The following is a 22,509-nucleotide window of genomic DNA, read 5'->3' as shown; positions in this document are numbered from 1 at the left end:
TTTCAGTTTCCACTGGGCTGAAACAGATGTAAACAGAAATAGAAATAACTATGTTTAAGCCTTTAATGCTGGTCTCCTTATAAATAGGATACAAGTAACTCTAAAATGATGATATAACGTCCATATTTATTGACCAACAGTTGCACAGTGGTAATTTTGGAAGCTCAGGACAGCCAGACCTCGCCATTGAATTGTTTTTAACAGGAGCCTAGGATGGAATGGAGGTCTGGGTTCCACTGGCAAAGCCCTGCCAGGGGACTATGAACAAGTATTGCAGAGGATTCCGAATAAACTGAGAATAGGGGGTGAAAGAGGAAGAAGCTGCTTTCTGAATGTTCTAAAAATAGATGTCATCTGTAAGCATACCCTTTCCGTAGTCATATCTTTGATCATATGACAGGGGAACAGTCTATAAAGGAAAATGTAAGTGAGCGATGAAGTAAGCTTTTAACAGCTATGTGATGAGCACAGTTCAAGTTTCAACTATTATTAAAAAACATTTATACAGCTCTGTAAATTTACTCACACTTTACAGCTATAGATAAGACACATTCCCTGCAGCCTCGCTAAGCTTACAATTCTAAATGCAACAGAGAAAGAAATCCTTATATTGGAAAATAAAACTCCAGTTACGCAAATGCACCGTCTGGTTTTTACTGTTGCAAAATACACCACAAGGAGCTACATTTCTAAATCCATACTAGCAGCTACAGGGATATATAATGGACAGAGCACAGGCTTTAGAATCAAGAGAAGGGTGCTAGTCCTAGCTCTGCTATAGACTTCCTGTGTGTTCATGGGAAAGTCACTTTGTCTTTCTGGGCCTGTTTCTCCATCAGTGAAATGGAGATAATACAAATTCCTAGGGCTGCCAATTAATCATAGTAAACTCACGCAATTAACTCAAAAAAATTAATTGCGATTAAAAAAATTGTGACTAATTGTACTGTTAAACAATAGAATATCAACTGGAATTTATTGAATATTTTTGGATGTTTTTCTACGTTTTGAAATGTATTGATTTCTATTACAACACAGAATACAAAGTGTACAGTGCTCACTTTATATTATTGTTTATTAAAAATTTTTGCACTGTAAAAAATAAAATAGTATTTTTCAATTCACCTCATACAAGTACTATAATGCAATCTCTTTTATCATGAAAGTGTAAATTACAAATGTAGATTTTTTTGTTAAATAACTGCATTTAGAAATAAAACAATGTAAAACTTTACAGTCTACAAATCCACTCAGTCCTACTTCTTGTTCAGCCAATCGCTAAGACAAACAAGTTTGTTTACATGTATGGGAGATACCGCTACCTGCTTCTTATTTACAATGTCACCTGAAAGTGAGAACAGACGTTCGCATGGCACTTTTGTAGCCAGCGTTGCAAGGTATTTATGTGTCAGATATGCTAAACATTCATATGCCCCTTCATGATTCGGCCACCATTCCAGAGGACATGCTTCCATCAGCATGGACCCATGTCCTCTGGAATGGAGGTTGAAGCATGAAGGGACATATGAATCTTAAACAAGACATGGGCAGCATTATCTCCTGCAAATTGTAACATAACTTGTTTGTCTGAGACATTGGCTGAAGTAGGACTGAATGGATTTGTAGGTTCTAAAGTTTTACATTGCTTTATTTTTGAATGCAGTTATATTTGGTACATAATTCTACATTTTTAAGTTCAACTTTCATTATAAAGAGATTGCACTACAGTACTTGTATGAGGTGAATTGAAAAATACTATTTCTTTTGTTTTTTACAGTGCAAATATTTGTAATAAAAAATAAACAAAGTGAGCACTGTCACTTTATATTCTGTGTTGTAATTGAAATCAATATATTTGAAAATGTAGAAAACATCCAAAAATATTTAAATAAATGGCATTCTATTATTGTTTAAACACACAATTAATATTTTTAAATTGCTTGACAGCCCTTGACAAATTACTTGCTTTGCATATGCATTGTGAAGCTTAGCTCATTAGTGTTTATAAAACACTTTGGAGAGCCTCAGATGGGAAGCATTATAGAAATGCAAAGCTATTATTGTTATTATTTGTAGTAAAAACACTACTAGCACAATAACTTTGCAGAGCACCTTATGGAGATTATTAAAATAAAGCAAACTGTGGCTCCCTACCCCCACTCAAAGAACTTACAGTCTAAATCAGACAAACATGGAACATGAGACTAGACAACGGAAGGGAGATGCAAAAGCAGGGATGATGATTAAAAGAGATGAGTATACTACAGAGTGAGTGAAGGCGAGTTCTTAGGGTAAAAGTTGTCTTCCAGTCCTGTGCAGTCTACATCAGGAAGCAAGGCAAGAGACATGGGTTTTGGGGAGGGATTTATAGGAAGATAGCAAATATTCTTGGTACACAGGAAGGAGCAGAGTGAAAGAAGAGGCATGAACATGGGTGTGGGAGAGAGGGGGCAGAGAGTAGAGGGCAGAGTTTATGCATAAAGTGACAGTAGTTCCATTTTTCTTCATAGTAGCCCATTTATCAGCAAATGGCAATGGTCAGTCATTTCAACTCCTAATCCATTCTGGGAACCAACATACTACATAGGGGTAGTACTATGTAAGTGCAGCATGTATCCTGCCATCTGTGTAAGATAACAAGACATAGCATGGACACAACTGAAACAAATGTAATAATCAGGTCAGGGATATAAAAATTTGACTGAGAAAAAGTGAAGTTAGAACGCAAATTAGCTCCAATTCTAAAAAGCTGTGTCTTACTTTACAATGCCTATAGCTATACATAACTTAATTTAGGGCCCAATCCTGCTAGCCCGTCACATGCAGAACTCTCATATCTGGTCCTCAGATTGTATAGTCTTCTGGGCAAAGAATCTGTCTTAGAGACACCTAGATTTTAAGGCAAGAAGGGATCATAGGATCATCTAGTCTGACATACACAACTCAGGCCATGGAATTTCACCCAGTGATTCCTGCATCTAGTCTTCTAGGTCTATGAAGGTCTGTGCATAAGATACAGCTGCATTGGAAGAGAACAGGCACTTACAAATATCCAAAGGGCTTTATCTTGCTTTAAATACCATGTAGTAGAAGGCAGGCATAACTCAGAACACCTAATCTAAATGACATGCAAGAATTAATGTAAAAAAGTAGAGCTGCAACAGAATCCATCAGGTACACGCAACCTGCCATGTAAATAAATAACTACACCATATGTTTTGAAAAGATCTGAAAACCCATTTGCTGTAAAGCTCCATTACCACGTTTCCCTTTACTATATAGGCAAAGACACACTTACTGCATGCTCCACAGGTGAAGCAGCCATCATGATAGAGATTCCCCATGGCTTGGCAAGCCTGGTTTGCTCCATACACACCTTGGCTGCACTTCACGCAGGTTCCTGAAGATAAAATAATGACAAAGAAGAGAGATCAGAGGCAGAATGTATTAAGATGACAAGTGCACATAAAGGAAATAGATGGCTTAGCTGCAGAGGATCTTTACCTGCAACAGAAGCACTGGCTCATTAATATGTGCGTCTCGATTAAAGAACAGCAGAAGTTAGACACAGCCATCATAGCAGTGGAAGCTAGGCGATTTTAGTATTATACACCTTGCAAACTATTGTTAAAGGCTGATGCTATCATCAGATTTGTGAAGTGCACATCACTGTAAATATGTGAAAGACTATCTCAAGACCCAATTTTCTACACTTATGCCCTTCCCTCCCCACATCCACCCTTTCCCAACCACCTCACACACACTATAAAAAAGAAAACTTCAGAAAGTCTTGAAGGTAGTGAAACTTATTTGGTTGTTCAATGACAAATAGCTTTCACTACTTCAGTGTAGAATGTACCTTTTGATTGCCACAATGGCTTAAGGAAACTAGGATTCCCCTTTAATTGATCAATTTAAATCTTCATCTATTTCAGTTTACTACCGCTGCTGATGAACACAAAAATCATGAGCCTGCCCACTAATCCAGCCTCTAGATTAAACATCAAATCCGCATTTCTTCCCTTTCCAAGATACCTTCTGAAAGGAAAGTCTCAATGTGAATATTATCTACATATAATGTATTCCGGGCCAGATTCCCACCCCACAGTTCATTTAAAACAATTCCAACTGGTGGAACAGATGTTTGCTGGTAATAGCAATGAAGTAAGCTAGTGTGGACTTGATTCTCAGAACAGCCTGTGGAATGAAGAACAGCCAGTGCATGCATACACTGATTTATCTTAGGGAGCCAAAACTCTGCCTATATATGTTGGCTCTGAATAAGATGATCTTGATTATGAAGGCTAGCCTGAGCTGGCACACAAATCCACTCACATCCAGTGTGCTACTACAGAGGACATGTTGAATGAAACTGAATGCTTTGACTGTGAGGCTGGTGGGGGCAACCGTTGTAACCAGAAGGACTAGCCTGCGTCCCTGTCTTACTCGCTCAAGCAGGAGAATACGGGGGAGTAACCCCCACACCCTATTGCTCATCCAAGTAAGACCAACACAGATCTCCAGATAGGCTCTGTTGCCAAGCAGCACCCCAGCTCTCCAAAACACTCCCCACAGCAAGCAAGGGGTCAAGGACAACGCAGAACCTTGGCTCTGCTCCCTCTCATTGGCAAGAGGAGCTGGCCAGACCAGGGGGAAGATTAAACATCCTTTCAAGGGCTGCAGTAACGTACCCTCTCCCTCCTCCAAGAAGCAAACAAGAGCCAGAGAGGAATATCTCTGAAGCATGATGCCTCTTGGGGTAGTGCGTTTTACGCATTGCCCTTTGGTCAGGCCTGTGCCTCGAGCAGTGGTTCCGAAACTTGTTCCACAACTTGTGCTGGGAAAGCCCCTGGCGGGCCGCAACGGTTTGTTTACCCGCCGTGTCCGCAGGTTCAGCCAATTGCGGCTCCCAGTGGCCGCTGCGCGCTGCTTCCAGCAGCTCCCATTGGCCTGGAGAAGTGAACCGCGGCCACTGGGAGCCGTGATCGGCCGAACCTGCAGACGCGGCAAGTAAACAAACTGGCCCAGCCCACCAGGGGCTTTCCCTGCACAAGCGACGGAACAAGTTTGGGAACCACTGGCCTAGAGGGACAATGTAGCCCCACGTAAGTAATTTGTAGTTGCGTTTACCTAGCTGTTTACTGAAAAATCAATGTGTTTTATGATTATTGCTCTGTATATAACAGCCTGGGTGTTGCCTGATGCTGGGCAGGCAAATAAAAAAAAGGACAGGGCCTTCCACCAAGGAGTCTACTATTTAAGGCCCCATGCATGAGCAGTTCCATTGAACATCAATGAGACTATAAAAGCATGGAATTGCAGGAATGAGGCCTTGAATAGACACGGCACAATAAAAGATGGCAATGGGGGAAGAGGGGAGTGTATAGGAGGAAAAGGAGGATATAGCAAGGAAAGATTGCAAGATGTACTTGAGATTATGTTAGACCCCTTTTAAAAATTAATATGTTTCAATTTGGGGCAGTGCCCAGTGATAGCTGGACTTGGCCTTGTATCTTCCTTGAAACAGACATTGCCTCACAAGCAATAAAAACCTACAATTAGTCTGCTTTGCCCTCTCCCTGCAGTCACAGAGAAAGGGCAGCCTAGACCATGTTTAATGACTGCCTACCACACTTGTCCCGTTTGATTTCCAAATAAATCTTTTTTGATAATGAAAAGAGATTACAATTAAATCCATTTCCATGAGGCAAGTATTACTGAGGCTTCTCTCCTTCCTCAGTCTGAAATGTCCAGAAATTCTGCAACTGAATGGGAATTTTACTCATTACAAATTATTGCTACTTTGCTATGTTCAAAAACAGCACAAGCATAACAGAGGGCTGGGAAGATGCACAGCAAATTACATGTTTTGAGGGGAGGGGCAATCACCCTTATCCATTTCCTTCATGGCTTTTGAATTGGAATATTCCTCGCTGCTCTAATTCTGTATAGAATCCACAATGAAAGGCATGCCGGAAAGCCGCTGTCTGACTGAAGAGAAAGGGAAGCTATTGTCTCAAAATAAATACCAAGTGGAGCTAGCTTGTCTGTGCTAAGCATTATCACATGATCACCACAGACCAGTTTTAATGCAGAATCAGGCTCAAATTATCTGAAAAATTAGCAGTCAACATTTTCAACAGGGCCAGCTCTGTTTCCACAATGTTGTAATCTATGTTTACTTCACTTACCAGAGGTGGTATAGAGCTGGGGTTTATTTTCTGCCTCTGCACTGACCTGCTAGGTCAGAGGTGGGCAAACTACGGCCTGCAGGCCACATCCAGCCCATGGGACCGTACTGCTCGGCCCCTGAGCTCCTGACCCAGGATGCTAGCCCCTGGCCCCTCCCCTGCTGTTCCCCCTCCCCCGCTGCCACACGGGCAGCGCTCTGGGTGGGGAGGCTGCGCGCTCATGCAGGGCAGTGCGGCAGCGTGTCTGGCTCTGGCTGGGAGGTGCAGCTCCCAGACATGCTGCTCTGAGCGGCATGTTAAGGGGGCCAGGGCAGGGAGTCCCGGGGGGTAGTCCGGGGACAGGGGGTGGTTGGATAGGGGGTGGGGTCCTGGGAGGGGTGGTTAGGGGACAGTTGGATGGGGTGGCGGTTCGGGGGGGGGGTAGCCAGGGGACAGTTGGATAGGGGGTGGGGTCTCGGGAGGGGCGGTTAGGGGATGGGGGCTGTTGGATAGGGCAGAGGTTTGGGGGGGGGCAGTCAGGGGCCAAGGAGCAGGGCGGGGGGGGTTAGATAGGGAGTGGAGTCCAGGGGGGCAGTTAGGGGCAGGGGTCCCAGGAGGGGGCAGTCAGGGGACAAGGAGATGGGAGGGTTGGATGGGTCAGGGGTTCTGAGGGGGGCAGGGAGCGGTTGGATAGGGGCTGGAGTCCCATGGGGCCTGTTGGGGGTGGAGTGTGGACAGGGGTTGGGACAGTCAAGGGACAGGGAGCAGGGGGGGTTGGATAGGGGGCAGTCAGGGGACAAGGATCAGGGAGGGTTGGATAGGTCAGGAGTTTTGAGGGGGGAGGTTGGATAGGGGCGGGAGTCCCGTGGGCCTGTTGGGGACGGGAGCGTGGATAGGTCAGGAGTTCTGAGGTGGGTAGTTAGGGGGCAGGAAGTGGGAGGGGGGGGATAGGGGGCAGAGGCCAGACTGTTTGGGGCCCGATGTGGCCCTCAGGCCAAAAAGTTTGCCCACCCCTGTGCTAGGTGATCATGGGAATGTCACTTCACCTCCCTGTGACTCTATTTCTCCTTCCACCCTTTGTCTGTCTGATCTAGTCAGACTGTAAAACTCTGAAGCAGGTACTGTCTCTTACTATACGTGTGTATAGTGCCTAGAACAGTGAGGTCCTGGCTTCATTTGGGATCGGTAGGCACTATTGACATAACTAGGGTGACCAGACAGCAACTGTGAAAAAACGGGACGGGGGTGGAGGGTAACAGGTGCCTATATAAGAAAAAGTCCCAAAAAACAGGACTGTCCCTTTAAAAACAGGACATCTGGTCACCCTAGTCACAACTGATTATATAGCTGATTTAAGGTTTCAAACTAATTTTAAGTGACTGAAAGGTCTGATCCACGTTAGGAACAAAACTAATCTATCTGCAACAGTGTCCAATAGGCGTTGTCAACTATGGCTCTGGCAGAACCATGCTGGCTATGGATTTTTAGCAAACGTTTCTCCCTCTTGCTAACACTGGTAGCAAATTTTCATCATTCAGTGGTAAAAATGCCTGAGACAGGTCTACAGCTACACTTGCACTGTTGCTGAAAAGCAGATACTAGTCTTCCTACTACACAGTATCCCTGAGCACATTACAATGCATTAGGCGAAAACTCTGAAAATGGTTACAAACACAGTTCCAAGCCCTAGTGTGGTCAGATCCAAAGAGCAGAACTGGAAAGAATCCCATCATAAGACTGAGAAGAATAGAAAGCTATTCTACTTGTCCAAGTGTGGTCTGAACAACACACCAGCTGGTTATGGATCCACACCAACATGCCAGTCACTTGGCAAAACTTGCTGGATTTCTCAAACAGAGAGCAAAGCTATTTTAGATATTTATTACAACATGCATTATCTGAAAGTAAAACAGGATGGAGAGAGAGAGAATAGCAGATAAGCTAAGTTGTGTAGGCATCTGGGGCATAAAAAGAGGAAAACCTGACCTTTCAAATGCATATATAGTAAGTCAAAGTCTGATACAACCCAACATTTTGTCCTGTCATCTGACATACATAGCTCAAGGCTAATTTGTAAGATTCCCTCTTGCCTAGAACCAAGGATGCTGGAAAGCAGGAAAACTGCAGATTTTGCAGTTTTAAGATCCTTCCATGACAGTTATTGGTCTTTCTGCAGAATCTATACACTTATTTTATTAAAAAAGGTGCCTAACTTTTTTCCTTGTACATGCAAATGTACTTTTTCTCCATTAAGCCTCCAGAACATTTCTTCCTCTCCAGAAAGTGTCCAGATACTCAATATGAATCAGTAGTAACAACAACTACAATTCAGAGAGGGACGACATCTGTAATTCATCTCACAGGCCAAGTCTCCTGAAAAGTACTAAAATAGTTTGAGCCACATTATGCCCCACCCGGATGAAGCCATCTGTGCTGTGTAATTGCCTTAATTGCTTTACATTTAATGAACCAGGCGTGTAGGATAAAAACATACCTTTCTTGCTGCATCACGTGATGGACAGATCTGTGTGAAAGTGACAATGGCCCAATGGAACGTTGGCACACCGTACAACACGACAGCTATTTAATTTTCTGCACGGCTGTCCCTCGCCAAATGACAGCAGCCCAAGAAAAGCTACCAAATAAATCTCTGTTCGTCTTTAAAGTGCCACCAGCCTCCTCGTTGTTTTTGTGGACACAGACTAACATGGCTACCCCCTCTGATACTCACCATCCAGTTCATTTCACCGGAGTTGCTGAATTCCAATCCTAAGTGGTGCTATTTAAACGCTGCCATTATCATGATCAGTGACAACCTATCACACTACAGACCTAAAGGTTCTTTTAAAAACAAAACAAAAAAACATTGGGCCAAATTCAACTTTGGTGTAATACACTGAAGTCAATGGTATTACTCCAGGGATGGGTGTTCACTTCTATTACTATGCTAAGGTGGTGTTAGCAATGTATATCAGAAAGCCTTTACCTCTCATTTTAACCTGACTCCTTCCAAAGGAAAAAAAAAAAAAAAAAACTACAGAATTAATTATAATTTTTACCTTACACTAGTCAGTCTCTACAGCCCTCCCAGCTCACCCCCTACTGCCATGATGAACCTCCTCTTTCAGGCCTGCTCTACACTAGGACAAACCTATCGCTGATGACAGGAATCTGCAAAATGTATGCTGAGCTACAGCTGATCACAGGTTAATTGCCAGAGGAGAGCAGTACACACAGTGTTCAACTCCATTTTAGAACTGTAGTTATGCCCTGCTCCAAGCAAGTCCTAACTCCAGTGTTTTGTAATGCTGCTGAGTGTGCTTTCTACTGGCCAATACCTACAGTTTAACAGTTATCACCATCAGTTTAGCTACATGTCACTGATACTCACTAGCTGCAACAAGGAAATTTCCTACTGTAGATTAAGCCTGAGTAAAAGTAGAGAAATCTTATTCTTCAACTTCAAGCATAAGGCTGAATACTGTATATATGCTTATGTTTCAAAAGTGCCTGAGTGCCTTAGTAGGATGCCTGTATCTGCATTTGGATGCTCAGACCTGCACATTATTTAGGCAAGCAAGTGCCAGCTTGAGCATCTAAAAACACAGGATGAAGATGTTCTATTAAATTATCCACATCTGAAAATCAGGCAACACATCTTTAACCCTGCACAGTGTATTATTAAAATGTACTCTAAGGTATTTCTTTTGTCAGTACTATGACGAGCCTGAAAAATTACATATGTGAAGTGTTAGTAAGTTCACACTCAAGTGCACTGGTAGAATGGTAACCATATTTGGAAAGGGAAAGGACATAAATTGCTGATTTCAGTTTAATTTCTGCTTCTAGGGCAGCTTGCCTCTGATCAACAAAGAAGTCACTGTTCCATTTAGCATCATGTGGAAAGCAACTGCCCCAAGTTACATCTGAGGCTCTGAACAACAGGACCTTTGGAGCACAGCTGGGACTGAAAACAAGTCTTGCGAGCTGTGTCCCAACTCTTATACTTAGTTTCTTCATTTTAATTAATCAGAAACGCTGCCACCGGAAACAGCCCAGGCTCACATGTCTAGCAGGTCAGAAGACATCCCAGAGCTGTCAGAAGCAGAATCTGATCCTCTGGTATCATCCAAAATGTCAGTCCCACCCACTAAGTTCAACAATTGGATTTCTGTTTGCCACAAATTTCAAAGTCTAAAGAACATTTTCTCCTCCAAATGTTACTACTTCATTTCTAATTCTTTATAATCCCTAATTCGCTAAGAATTCAATGAAATGATGCTGAATTATAGCGTTCTGTATGACTGATTGGGGCCTTACACCTTCATCCACCAAAGCCTGTTCAGCTGAAAAGCAATAAGACAGTTTTTCAATGAACTTTTGGGACATAGAGTCCAAATCAAAATATTTCACTGCCACATTTACATCTGTGCCCCCCTGTACTTTCTCAGCAGGAAGCCTTAGCCATAGAGGGGAGAATGTGAGGGTGCGATACTTTGATATGTCAGATGATAGGCCACATTCTGCCATTTCACCAATACAGCCCCTGACGATGAGGAGACAACATGGGCATGACTCAGGGTAGACTTGGGTGATATAATAAAGACCCTTTACTGGGTCAAAATCTGGAGTTGGCATTTAGCAATTCTGTGGCTCTTATTCCTCTCATTTATTCTCTATAACCACAAGAACTAAGTCAACGACATAACATTATAAAAAAAGAAAAGAAGGACACAACTTGCTAACTCATGGCGCGCACATTCCCCTTCCCAAGTAACTCTAATCTCATTGCTCTAACTCCTGACCTTCCCCATACCCCAATTCTGTTTTGTGGTTGCACATTTCACTGAGCCATGGCTACGTTAGGACATACTACCACTGCCACCTAGGTCTTTTATAGCATTTTTCATCAGTACATCTCAAAGTGTTTTACAAAGGAGGCCAGTGCCATTATCATTGTTAGCTCTTTGGGGCAGGAGCCTCTGTACTGAGAGGTGCTTGACAGGCCCTTGTGTGCTACAAAACAACACTTAATAATAATGCTCCTCAAAGAACCAATTTCCAAAGCGGGATGGAGGCTCATGTGAATAGTGAGTCCTTGGCAAATGTGGCTAAATACCTATTCAATCACCACTCAATGGTTGGCACAAGTCTGCTAACTGCCCATGCAGATAATTGGGTATGCAGAGAGGAAACAGGTCACTACATGCAATTTTTACACATTACCCATAGTCTGCGCACTTGTGAAAACTTGGTCCAAGGTGTTTAAAGCCCCTAAGCCTGATTCACAGTTATCCTACACCTTGTGGTGTCATTTACCCTTGTGCAAAGCGAGCACAAAACGCCACCATTCTGATTTGGTGGCATTTTACACTCACATTGCACTGGTGTAAAAGACTGCAGCAAGTACAGGGCAGAGTGAATCAGGCTCCATATCTTTTGCAGCTTTTTCCTCACCACCACCACTGCTGATCCTCAGTCACTGCTCTCTCCCCCCCTTTAAAATAGCCATTTTTATTTACAAAGTCTAGTTCAGCTTCCAGGAGAGGGGAGGAGGGCCATATACAGCTTCAATCCTAAAGAGTCATATTCCAGGCAAATATTTATTCACTTGCTTCCTTGCACAGAGATAAGCTTTGTGTTGTCCACAAGTGTACTAATTCATGTTCTGAAATGAGGAATGTTGGAAAAGTTACTGCATGAGTCCCCTCTTCCTGCCCCCCTCTCCCTGCACCGCACACATGAAACTTCTTCCAGCATCAGAGCTTTTCCAGCAACCGCCATGCATCTAGCAGGAAGAAATGAACACATTCACACATTTCCACAGGGAAAGCTGCCCTTATCTCCAGCCCATAAAGTGTGCATGTAAAACAAATCTCAGAAAATTCTTCTATTTTTACCTGAGGTTCCCACTGCAGCAGCCCTCAAATTACCTTTTCAGCATCTGAAACATTTTGGTGGCAATACCAGCTATCGGATTGCAAGGATTGTGCAGTGAAACACCAAGTTCACTACAAAACTGCCCTCTGCTCTGACAACTAATTATACCCATCTGTACATGCCAAGAGTCCAAGTCTCCACTTGGGTAAATGATTCATCTTGAGTTCTAATTTGGTGAAAGGAAAAATCCTCAAACTCAACTACATGATCCACTCTGCTTGCCTGCTACAAAGCATCTCAGTGTTCAGCTTCAAACTAGGATGCCTGGGGCTCTGATAAAATACCAACAGCTTATCAGCTTCACCCTGAGTAGTAATGAGAGGATTTAGACCTTAAAAATCTAAGAATCACTCATAATATGAAAAAACACATTGAGTTTGTTTTAAAATGCTACTGATAACCAGTGTCTTTAAAACACTAAGAGCCAAATTTCCATCTATGGGCACAAGAGGTACACTCAATGTGTGTGCACAGCTGTTTCACCTGCAAAAACCTGAGTTTGTACATGCAAACTGGGTAACTGCACATACAAATGGACAGTCAGGCACACTTGGCTTAATCATGTTCCATTGAAATCAACAGTAAGAGGTTTGTTGGCTTCGATGGTGCATGATCAGGCCTGGAACTGTATGATTTTCATTCAGAATTCTGTGTTCTCTTACAACACAGTGGGCACATGCACATTTCTGCAGTCCACCTGCTGTGCTCACACCTGAAAATCTAGCCTTAACTTTAGCCAGTGAGAGAAGATGAGGAAATTTCAAAGGAACCTAAGGAAAAAGTTAGGCACCCCAATACCACAGAAATTCATTTGATTCAGGCACCTAGCTCCCACAGGCTTCCTTGACAATGGCAGTCTAAAACTTTAATAAAATCAAAGTTAATTTCCAGATCTGTGTCACATGGACTCAGGGCTCTTTCTCCACTGTAGTAGAAACAGACCCCTCAAAGTTTTTTATTCCTAACCAAAAGTTGGATAATAGCCTTTGATTTTGACTGTACAGATAGCCCCTCAGTTTCCTTATGTCTCTTTTGAAACACTGCATAATCCATTGCAGTGAAGTCAGCATTTCAGAAAACACTCTTAAAACAAAAAAAGCTCGAGAGACCCAAGCAAGACTCATTTTTCTGACACTGCTTATATGTATGCATTATTGAAAAATCCAGACTTCTTTGGTTCTTTCCTTCCTTTCCCATACCATATATGGTTTGAGAAGCCAGAAGTATTTTGTATGGTTATCTGGTAATCTTGTGTTGGCAGATAACTAGACAGTCTGTTACTCCTCAGAGGAATCCTATCTATATTGGATTTAGTCCTTAAAAAAAAAAGTTCACGTTTACCAAAGTTGGTTTTCACACAGTAGTAGATACAAAAATCTCCCTTGTTAGGAGCAGAGCTCTTTATTAATAACATCTATTCCTGACACCTGTGTTACGAATAACATTTCAGATTACCAAACATGAAAGCATTTTCAGGAACAATCATTTGCACTTGTGTCTCTAGCCAATTTCAATTCCTGGTTCTGAGGTAACAGCAGAGGTGTTGCATTTGAATTCACAATAATGCAGAGGAACGTTTAAAACAAAAACAAACTGTTGCTGTTCTCTTTTTAAATCATTGTTACATAAAAATAATTATTTTCAATACTAAGTTTTGGTAGCTTGAGGAACTGGCTTAGTGAAAAAACAGATCTGTAATACAGTACTTAGAATTCCTCGAGTCAACTCGCTGTATGCAATGTAGTGTAGCCATGTTGGTACCAGGTTATTAGAGAGACAAGATGGGTGAGGTAATCTCTTTTATTGGACCAACTTCTGTTGGTGAGGGAGACAAGCTTGAGAGCCTCTTGTGTGCCTCAAAAGTTTGTCTCTCTCATCGACAGAAGTTGGTCCAATAAAAGAGACTACCTCACCCACTTTGTCTCTCTAGAGACAATTCAGTGCTTTATCCCTGAGTAACAAATAGTATACTGAATGCATAAAAGTGAAAATGAGAGAGCAAGACAACGACAGCAATAGTTTACAATACTTCTGCACTGCATCAACTCTTTCAAAATATTCCAGGAAGTCACCACTAAACCTCCCTTCATAGATCTGGGACTCAAAGCTGCTGCAAATTCTATTTCTTCCCCTAGCATTTCTGGTCCCTTACGCATGTATAGCTTCCTAGTAGGAGTTTGTCACTGGATCCTTCTGGGAATTAAGGAGCCTCCATCTCTTCCCCCTCCCCAGGATCCTGATAAAAATAATTCAGTGGACCCACCATATAGACCTTGCATGTTACCAAAATACCATTACATCACCGCATGCTTCCTGAAAGTTAAAAAGCACATTCCTTGCATTACTGTCAATTTAAAGGCGGTATAAATCTAGTTATCCATTACATGTGTCTGCTCTGGCATGCCCCTACTTCCCACACAGACATTAAAGTATGTATAGCCTAGCTCCTCTGTTCACCCATTCAAAGCAGCGTGAATCCAAAATCCAAGTAGCATCCTCTATTGAAGAGGATCTCACGGCCTTGTCAGTGGACCATTCTATATTCAGAGTAGAGGAATGGTATTTAAAACACTATCCTCAAAAAGCAGCAAAAAGAACACAAGACATTGTAATGTGACACAATAGGCATTTTACTCCATCTGCCCTTTCATTGGACTAAATTTGATTACAACTATACTCTCTATCAGGGGAACATCACATATTGATATTCTGGAATATGTTTTCCATGCAGTTCTCAACTAACCATTGGGAGAAACAATCTATATGTCCTTCGGATACCAATATTGGCAGCTACCTAGCTTGCAGTCGTTTATTGTGAAGTTCATAGTAATGTTGGCAAGACTAGAGTGCTTAAGTATCATTGGTGTATAGACTGCCCGTGCTGGCACCAGCAATGGTGGCCTTCAAGGAGCAGCAAGAGTAAGCTGAAAGCATGAAATCCTTCCCCTGGTTTGTGTTTGTAAGTCTGCATAGGGATCAAGATGCACAGAGGTGAAAAATGTTACTTCATATGAGGAAGGAGAGTTCAAGCTACTGCTACATTTGGGATGTTCAACCCATGTATCTAAGGGCATGTCTACACTACAAACTTAAGTCGACATACAGCTGTGGCAGTAATTATTGTGGTTTTTCATGTCCACACTACCCTCCTTCTGTTGGTGGAGCGCATCCTCACCAGCAGCGCTTGCACCGATTTAAGAGGGGCAGTGTGGGGGGCTGAGAGCATGGGCTCTCAGCTTTTGGTGGAGCTCACTGCTCCAAGCCCAGCTGCCGCCCAGGCTCCCAGACGGCTCCAAGCCCAGATGACAGCCGGGCTCAAAGCGGAGACCTGAGAGCCTGGGCAGCAGCCAGGCTCCAGCCCCAACCTAAGTCTCCAGTAAGCTGTGTAGCCACACAGCAGCCTATATAGCACCATGCAGGCACTCAGTAAACCCGCCCAGGGACCTACCGGGGCCAGGGGAGGGGCGTCCCTCCCCCAGCTCCCATCTAGCCTGGCCCCCAAACTGCCACAGCAATGGCACCCCTCCCCCCCAGCCTGGGCACAGCCCAGGCTGGCCCCAAGTGTGGAGCTGGGGGAGGGGCACATATCTTGCAGCCCCAGCCCCAGAGCTGCGGCGGTGGGGAGAGGCGCCTCTCCCACCCTGACCCCCAGCTCAGGTGCTGCAGTGGGGAGAGAGAACTGCAGGGGGTGGCAAGGAGTCCTCTCTCGCCGCCATAGCCCCCGAGCAGCCTCCTGCACCCAAACCCCTCATCCCCACCCCCACCCCAGAGCCCGCACCCCTAGCCGGAGCCCTCACATCCCTGCACTCCAACCCTGTGCCCCAGCCCTGAGCCCCCTCCCACACTCTGAACCCCTCGGCTCCACCCCCACCCCATGAATTTTGTTATGTGCACCAATATGAAGACAATGTGTCACACATCACCTCCATATTGGTGCACATAACAAAATTCATTCCGCACACGGGTGGGAAAAATTAGAGGGAACACTTTCTCCCCCAGCCCCGGAGTGACAGCCTGAGCTGCTGGTGCAGGGTCCACAGCAGAGAGCCATCAGCCTTTTTTGTCAATTTCACAGCTCCAGTAGGGAGCCCTGAAATTGACAGTTATGACTGCCACAGCTGATCTAAGGAACACAGTGTCTACACAGACACCACATCACTCTACCGCCACCACCATACACCCTACAACTCTCATGGAGGAGGATTTATTGTGTCGGTGTAGTAGGGCACTAACATGAGCGGGAGCAAGGCTAATGTGCAGACACTGACATAACTGGGTCGACGTAAACCATCCATCAACTTAACTCTGTAGCGTAGACTAGGCCTAAAACATGTAAGAACAAAAGTCCTGCTGGGCATGATCCTGCTTCTACTGAAGTTAATCACAGAATTCTCATGGACTTCAGTGGAAACAGGATCAGACCCACTCTTTCCAAGAACTGGGTAACCAGACTAAATATCCTCTATCTTGTTAAGCTATGACATGGCTGAGAAAGAGAGAAAATATACTATTAAACTCGCCAACAGGTCATTGGCGCCCCATGTTATCAAATGGACTGAAATCAGCAGAATATTTTAACTACTTATTCAGGTACCCACAGATGTTAAGTTCTTCTTCTCTCTTCACTGCAAGGTACAAGCATACCTTGCAGCACTGGACAACTTGTGGATCTGAGCTGTAGAGTGCAGTACATTTATGGCCTGGTTTTCAGATGCGCTCATTCAGGTTGTTAAATACCTGCAAGCCTTAGCCTTGTCCAACTTTTTGACCAATTAAAAAACTAAGTTTTAATTGAAGCTGAATCACAAACAATTTTTAGAAAAGGAAGTAGTCTATTAATATCTTTAAAAGATGTTAAATTGCGATAAAAAATTAACTAAGGTACTTCAAAAGTCATAACCCTTCCACCTCACCCTACTTTCATGATTCCCTCCTGAAGTTACTATGGAATCCTTGCTTTAAAACAAGTGAAATGAAAAAATGTTTCATAGTCAAAATAATTTCTAGCCTCTGTAGCGAATGACGCTTAAGTACAAAAATAAACCACTAAACGCCCCCCCCCCCCCCCAAAAAAAAAAGCGTTTCCCCCTGCCAGTCTCTGAAGTGAACCTTACAGCAGTTAGTACTGTCAGATGCGTTAATATAACTTACAGATTGCAACTGCAGAAATATATACTTACCAAAGTAGTCAGCCTTGGGACGAGCATCCATCTCTTGCTCCAGACGCTGGGTAAGTGCTTCTAATTTTAATTCAGCTGCAGATGGCCCTTGTTCCTGCTGTGGAAGGAGGGTCTGACAGGGTAATTTTACTTTTGTAGAACTGGAATTTTCCTGGTGTCCTGAGTCATGCTGCAGACTGCTTATACCCTCTTTAAATGGAGACCTTGGAGCATCAGAAATCATTGGCCCATGTGAAGCTACGCTGATGGAATTCTGCTCAGGACTTATGCCAGAGCCAGGACAATTAAGTCTGTGATTTTGACCACGAACTATGAAATGGGCTGTAGACTTGGGATAAGCACTGGCTTGCTGATAATCTACGCTTGGAGGCAATGGAGTAGGAGCTGAACTAGACGTGGAAGAGCTAGAATTGTCATGGTACCATAATGAGTGGTCATGACTGGTTTTGTGTGGTGTTCCAGAAGCTAGCATCTCACTCTCAGGGTTTGGGCTAAATTGATCAGACAGACCTGAAAATGCTTGTGCAGGCAATGTTGATGGGGCCGAGAATGAGGAAGATCTCTGTTGTGGAAGTACTACTGCTGTCTCATCATCAAACCCTGTAGAAGTGGAAAAGGAGGTCAGAGTATGTGAGAAAGAGGAAGATCTCTGACCAGTTGGGTTTTGGTCATAACCCCGACTGAGTCTGTTGCTTTCATTCCCATTTTCCTGGCTTCCATACCCACTTTCAGAAGACCTGCAGGAGCTCTGTGACTTCTGATGCTGGTACGGGTGAGGATCAGCTTGGATTTTTGTAGGACTCCTTGGTAGCTGATCACTATGATTAACACTGGATCGTGAACTCCCCAAACCAGATTTTGGGATGGAAAACTTACCAGCATCTCCTCCCCAAGCAGGGACGGCTGTCTGATTCTCATTATAATGATGTCCATGGGGAAGAGAAGGAAAAGATGGCTTTGCAGCGCTGGGATTCACATGGGCAGTTCTGTGGAACCCATGTCCTTCAGAGACCTCAGAATCCCCCAGATTCTCTCTACAGCCATATTCTTTGCTAGCTGTTTTGCCCTCTTGGTATAATTTTGTTCGCTGCCCATCAGGAACAGCTTGTGGATGGTGTGGAAAAGCAAGCTGGTGTGCTGCACACACTGATGCTGTGGCCAGAGGTGGTTTGGCAATATTTTCTCCTGAATGCAATGTACTGGCCCCCGCAGCTACTCCATGCACAGGATGGTTTGGAAACTGCTGCTGGACGCTGAAACTGGCCCCACCATTTAGAGAGCCAGAGTCAGCCAACATCAGCTCCTCTTCTTGCTGCTGCTGCTGTTGTTTCTGGAGATGAATTTTAGCCATTTTAGTGGCAAAAACTCTCCTGGTTTCCTCAAATTCCGGGTTGTTGCCAACAGCTTTGTCCACCCGAAAGAGTCCATCCCTGGAGGCTTCATACATATTGAGATCTTCTATAAATTTACTCGCCTCCAGGCCCAGATCATCATATTTATCCATTTTTGCAAATTCACTAGCGTCCCCCTCCCACGAGACTAAACTTAATGATGAAAGCTGCAAGCCATCCAGGCCTGTAGGAGCAGTCAGTACTAAATCCACTTTACTTTGTAATCCTCAGCTTCATGCCCGCTCCGTCCTTGACTCAGAAAAAGGTTACAGAAGTTTACCTGCTTTGTGAAAATAATTAAATGTTCTTGTTTGTAGCTCCCGTTAATAACCGGGTCAGCAGCAGCTGTATCTTCTTACCATAAGATGCAAGAAACGCAGCTCAAATTTTTATTGTAGATCTGGGGGTGGGAGGAACAACCCCCTCGAGGAAGCAAGATCTGAAAGGGCTCCAAGCCCAGAGGTGAGGATGACGACTGAGGAGGAGATTTCCCGTTCACCCTGCAATCAGGGCTTACTCATCCTGAGCCCACTAGCAGGAGACAGGCTAGAAAAGAAAGAGAGAGCTCGTAAGCGTCTCGTGGAAACACGCTGCAAACCCCTTCCCCGCCCCCAGCGGGAGGCCCAGTCCCCGGGGGCGCGCGCAGCGCCTGAGGGGCGAGCCCGGGGCAGGTCTCTCACGCCGCGCGGGGCTGGGAGGACCCGCTCAGACTCCCGGGGAAGCGGGGAGCCGCGGGAGAGCCAGTCCCCGCCCAGAGGCCACGGGGAGGGGCCAGGGTCCTCGCCTGCGGGACCGGGGGAAGCAGGGGCTGTGGCCAGGAGCCCCAGGCACCTCCCGGGGAGGGGGGGGGAACCTCACGTAGCCCCTTCGCCTGCCCCGGCGAGGCGGCGGCTGCGGAAGTTTCTCCTGCGGGAGCCGCCGGGGCCGGGGGCCGGGCGGACTCACCCGGGCGCTGCTCAGGCTCCCCGGCGGCCGCTCTCCGTGACTCGGTGCCGCGTCTCTCTGCCCCGCCCGCGTGGCGGCCTCGCCCCCTTCCCGCGGGCGGGGGGCGGAGCCGGGCGAGCCCCGGCTGACGGCGGGTCCCGGGCTGGGGAGGGGGCGGCGGAGCCGCTGCCGCCTCTCGGCGCGGAGCCTGACCCGCCCTGGCTGGGCCCCGTGCAGCTGGCCCGGCTCCGCCTGTGCCGGTTCCCCCGCCGAGCCGGGACCCACCTGGCCGCTGCTACCGCTCGCTGCGGGCTGCTCCGTGCCCGGGTGAGGGCCCAGCGCTTTGCCCAGGGTCCGCCCGGCTACAGCTGGCGAACGGGGGGGTCGGGGTTTGCTCACAATCACTCCTCGCACCCGTGGCCCTCAGCGCTGGCCTGATCCGGTGCCAGCTCTGGCCCCCACCCTGCGAGTTACCCCGTGTAGACAGACACCTGCGTGGGGCTCCCCCGGGCTTGGTGACTTGGAAAATCAGGACCTCTCCTCCTGCTGCAGAGAATCTCCTCACCCGCAGTCTAGTCACATTCAAAAGCAGTTTTCTTCTCTGCCTCACTGTTAAAGCTGAGCATAAAGTTCTCTTTGCTTTTTGCTTTGCTGTTTGGTGGTGGCAGCTCCCCTGAATAGAGTCGTCATAGTTCAGGTCAATTTACTTTCAAGTCCTTCTGCACTAAACACAAGTCCGGAGCGGTTGGGTTACAAACCCTGCAGTGGAATGTTTTGCTAAAATAAAAGTAGAAGAACCCAGTGGTTGGGAAGAAGCATCGGGTGGGCCCAATCCTGCTAAAATGTGCAACTTCCATAACTCACTGAGCAGCTACAGGACCTGTGCAACAACTGGGGAGGAACAAACAGACCGTCTGTTTAACTAGGGTGACCAGATGTCCCGATTGTACAGGGACAGTCCCGATATTTGGGGCTTTTTCTTATATAGAGGCCTATTACCTGCCCCCCCGTCCCGATTTTTCACACTTGCTATCTGGTCACCCTATGTTTAATTGTCAACAACCATTTGTGAACACACAAAACTGCCTGGCAAGTATGGATGCTTTTAGAAAGAAGTGGCATACCATTTTTTTCATTTGGGGCATTGCTATGCAGTTTTTCAATAATCCTAACTACAACCTACAGTCCTCATCATGGAACTCCTCTGAAGTCCGTGAGGCTCCAGGCAGACTTAAGGGTTTGCTCACTAGGAGCTCATTGCAGGATCAGAGTCTTAGGCCATGAACCGGCAACCGCTTATGTACATTTGTAACTTTATTCACATGGGAAATTCCACTGACTTCTGAGATGAGTAAAGTTTGTACTTGCATAAGTCTTTGCTGTCTCGGGGTCATAGGCATGATCCAATGCAGGGTTCTGCTTGCACAGACCCAAAGATTGGAGGAGTGGTAAATAATGAAAAGGGTGCAAACAAACAATATAATTTTAATGTGGCTAAATGTAAGTGTCTATGGCTAGGAACAATGAACGTAGGCCATACTTACACGATGGGGGACTTTATCCTGGAAATCAGTGTCTCTGAAAAAGATTTGGGGGTTGTGGTGGATAATCAGTAGACTATGAGCTCTCATTCTGACACCGTGGGCAGAAAAGCTAATGTGATCCTGGAATGCAAGAACAGGGAAATCTCAAGCAGGAGTAGAGAGGTTATTTTACCTCTGTTTTTGGCACCACAGCAGATGCTGCTGGAATATTGTGTCCAGTTCTGGTGTCCACGAGTTAAGAAGGATGTTGATAAATTGTTGAGGGTTCAGGGAAGAGCCCTGAGAATAAATAAGGGATTACAAAGCATTCTTATAGTGATAGACTTAAGGAGCTCAATATATTTAGCTAAACAAAGACTCAATCACAGTTTATAAGTACCTACACTGGAAATAAATATTTGATATTGGGCACTTTGGTCTAGTAGAGAAAGATATAACATGGTCCAATAGCAGGAAATTGAAGCTAAATAAATGCAGACTGGAAATAAGGTGTACATTTTTAACAGTGGGGGATATTAACCATTGGCACAATTTACTAATGGTTGTGGTAGATTCTCCATCACTGGCAATTTTGAATCAAGCTTGGATGTTTTTCTAAAAGATCTGCTCTAGTTCCAACAGGAATTGTTTTGGGGGAGTTCCATGGCCTGTGTTATGCAGGAGATCAGATTAAATGGTAGCAATGGTCCCATCTGGCCTTGGAATCTAGGAATTATGGGATGAGACCCTTACTGACTTGGGTTGGTTGGTGGTTTTTTGTTTTGGTTGTTTATTAACCTTTAATGTTTCAGGAAACCTGACTGCAAAATGTTTGCAAAACTACAAGATACAGCAAATAATGAAACACACTGAGGAATATATCACAATGTGCACTGTTCATGCTAGTAGTGTAACAGCCCTTAGGGACGTGGTCAAATCATTTCCTTCTCTGCAAAATGAGTGGGGGGAGAGACAAAATCTCTGTTTATTTTTGCTCTTTTGTTTATTTTATATGTCACACATACACTCTCTTTTCTTTCACAGCGTAATTACTGCACTCAAGCCAAACGCACATGACTTAGTCTATGATTAATCATTCAGAAGCCTTGAAGGGGAGGAATTCCCACTGAACCACTGAAGGAAAAGAAAAAAAAACCAAACACCTGCTTTCCTCCTGGTGGTATTTGTCTAGCAAGAAAGTAGCTGTGCAGGACTTTTTGCAAGACTGTACTTGAGAGACAGAGAGGCCGATTGCAACCTGATTGCTTCACTGAAAAATAAATTGCTGGGTCCACAACATGATGGGGCCAACCCTGCCCCTGCCTCCCTTCCCCTCCCACCCCCTCAAGAAAGAGAGAGAGAATCACATTCAAAAGTTATG

At 44.9% G+C, this 22,509-nt stretch overlaps 1 protein-coding gene across 3 annotated transcripts in view; it reads right to left on the bottom strand.

Moving 5' to 3' along the window:
- LIMD1 (LIM domain containing 1) overlaps positions 1-19,765 on the bottom strand; it is a 64,182-nt gene extending 44,417 nt beyond the window's left edge. Inside the window, exons 1-3 of one of the 3 annotated variants that reach the window (XM_037890244.2) lie at positions 19,627-19,765; positions 17,291-19,227; positions 3,299-3,400 (exon numbers count right to left, since the gene is read on the bottom strand). In XM_037890244.2, coding sequence (XP_037746172.1) covers positions 3,299-3,400; positions 17,291-18,794 — 1,606 coding nt within the window. In that variant the 5' untranslated portion in view covers positions 18,795-19,227; positions 19,627-19,765. Of the gene's footprint in view, positions 1-3,298; positions 3,401-17,290 lie in introns of all 3 variants that reach the window. The other 2 variants (XM_043540778.1, XM_043540777.1) reach the window with 2 other exon arrangements.
- Between the last annotated feature and the right edge of the window lie 2,744 nt (positions 19,766-22,509).

Source organism: Chelonia mydas, chromosome 2 (assembly GCF_015237465.2).
Source record: "Chelonia mydas isolate rCheMyd1 chromosome 2, rCheMyd1.pri.v2, whole genome shotgun sequence".
Lineage (NCBI taxonomy): Eukaryota > Metazoa > Chordata > Testudines > Cheloniidae > Chelonia > Chelonia mydas.
Note: the sequence above shows the minus strand (reverse complement) of the source record. Positions and strands in the feature narration are given on the sequence as shown.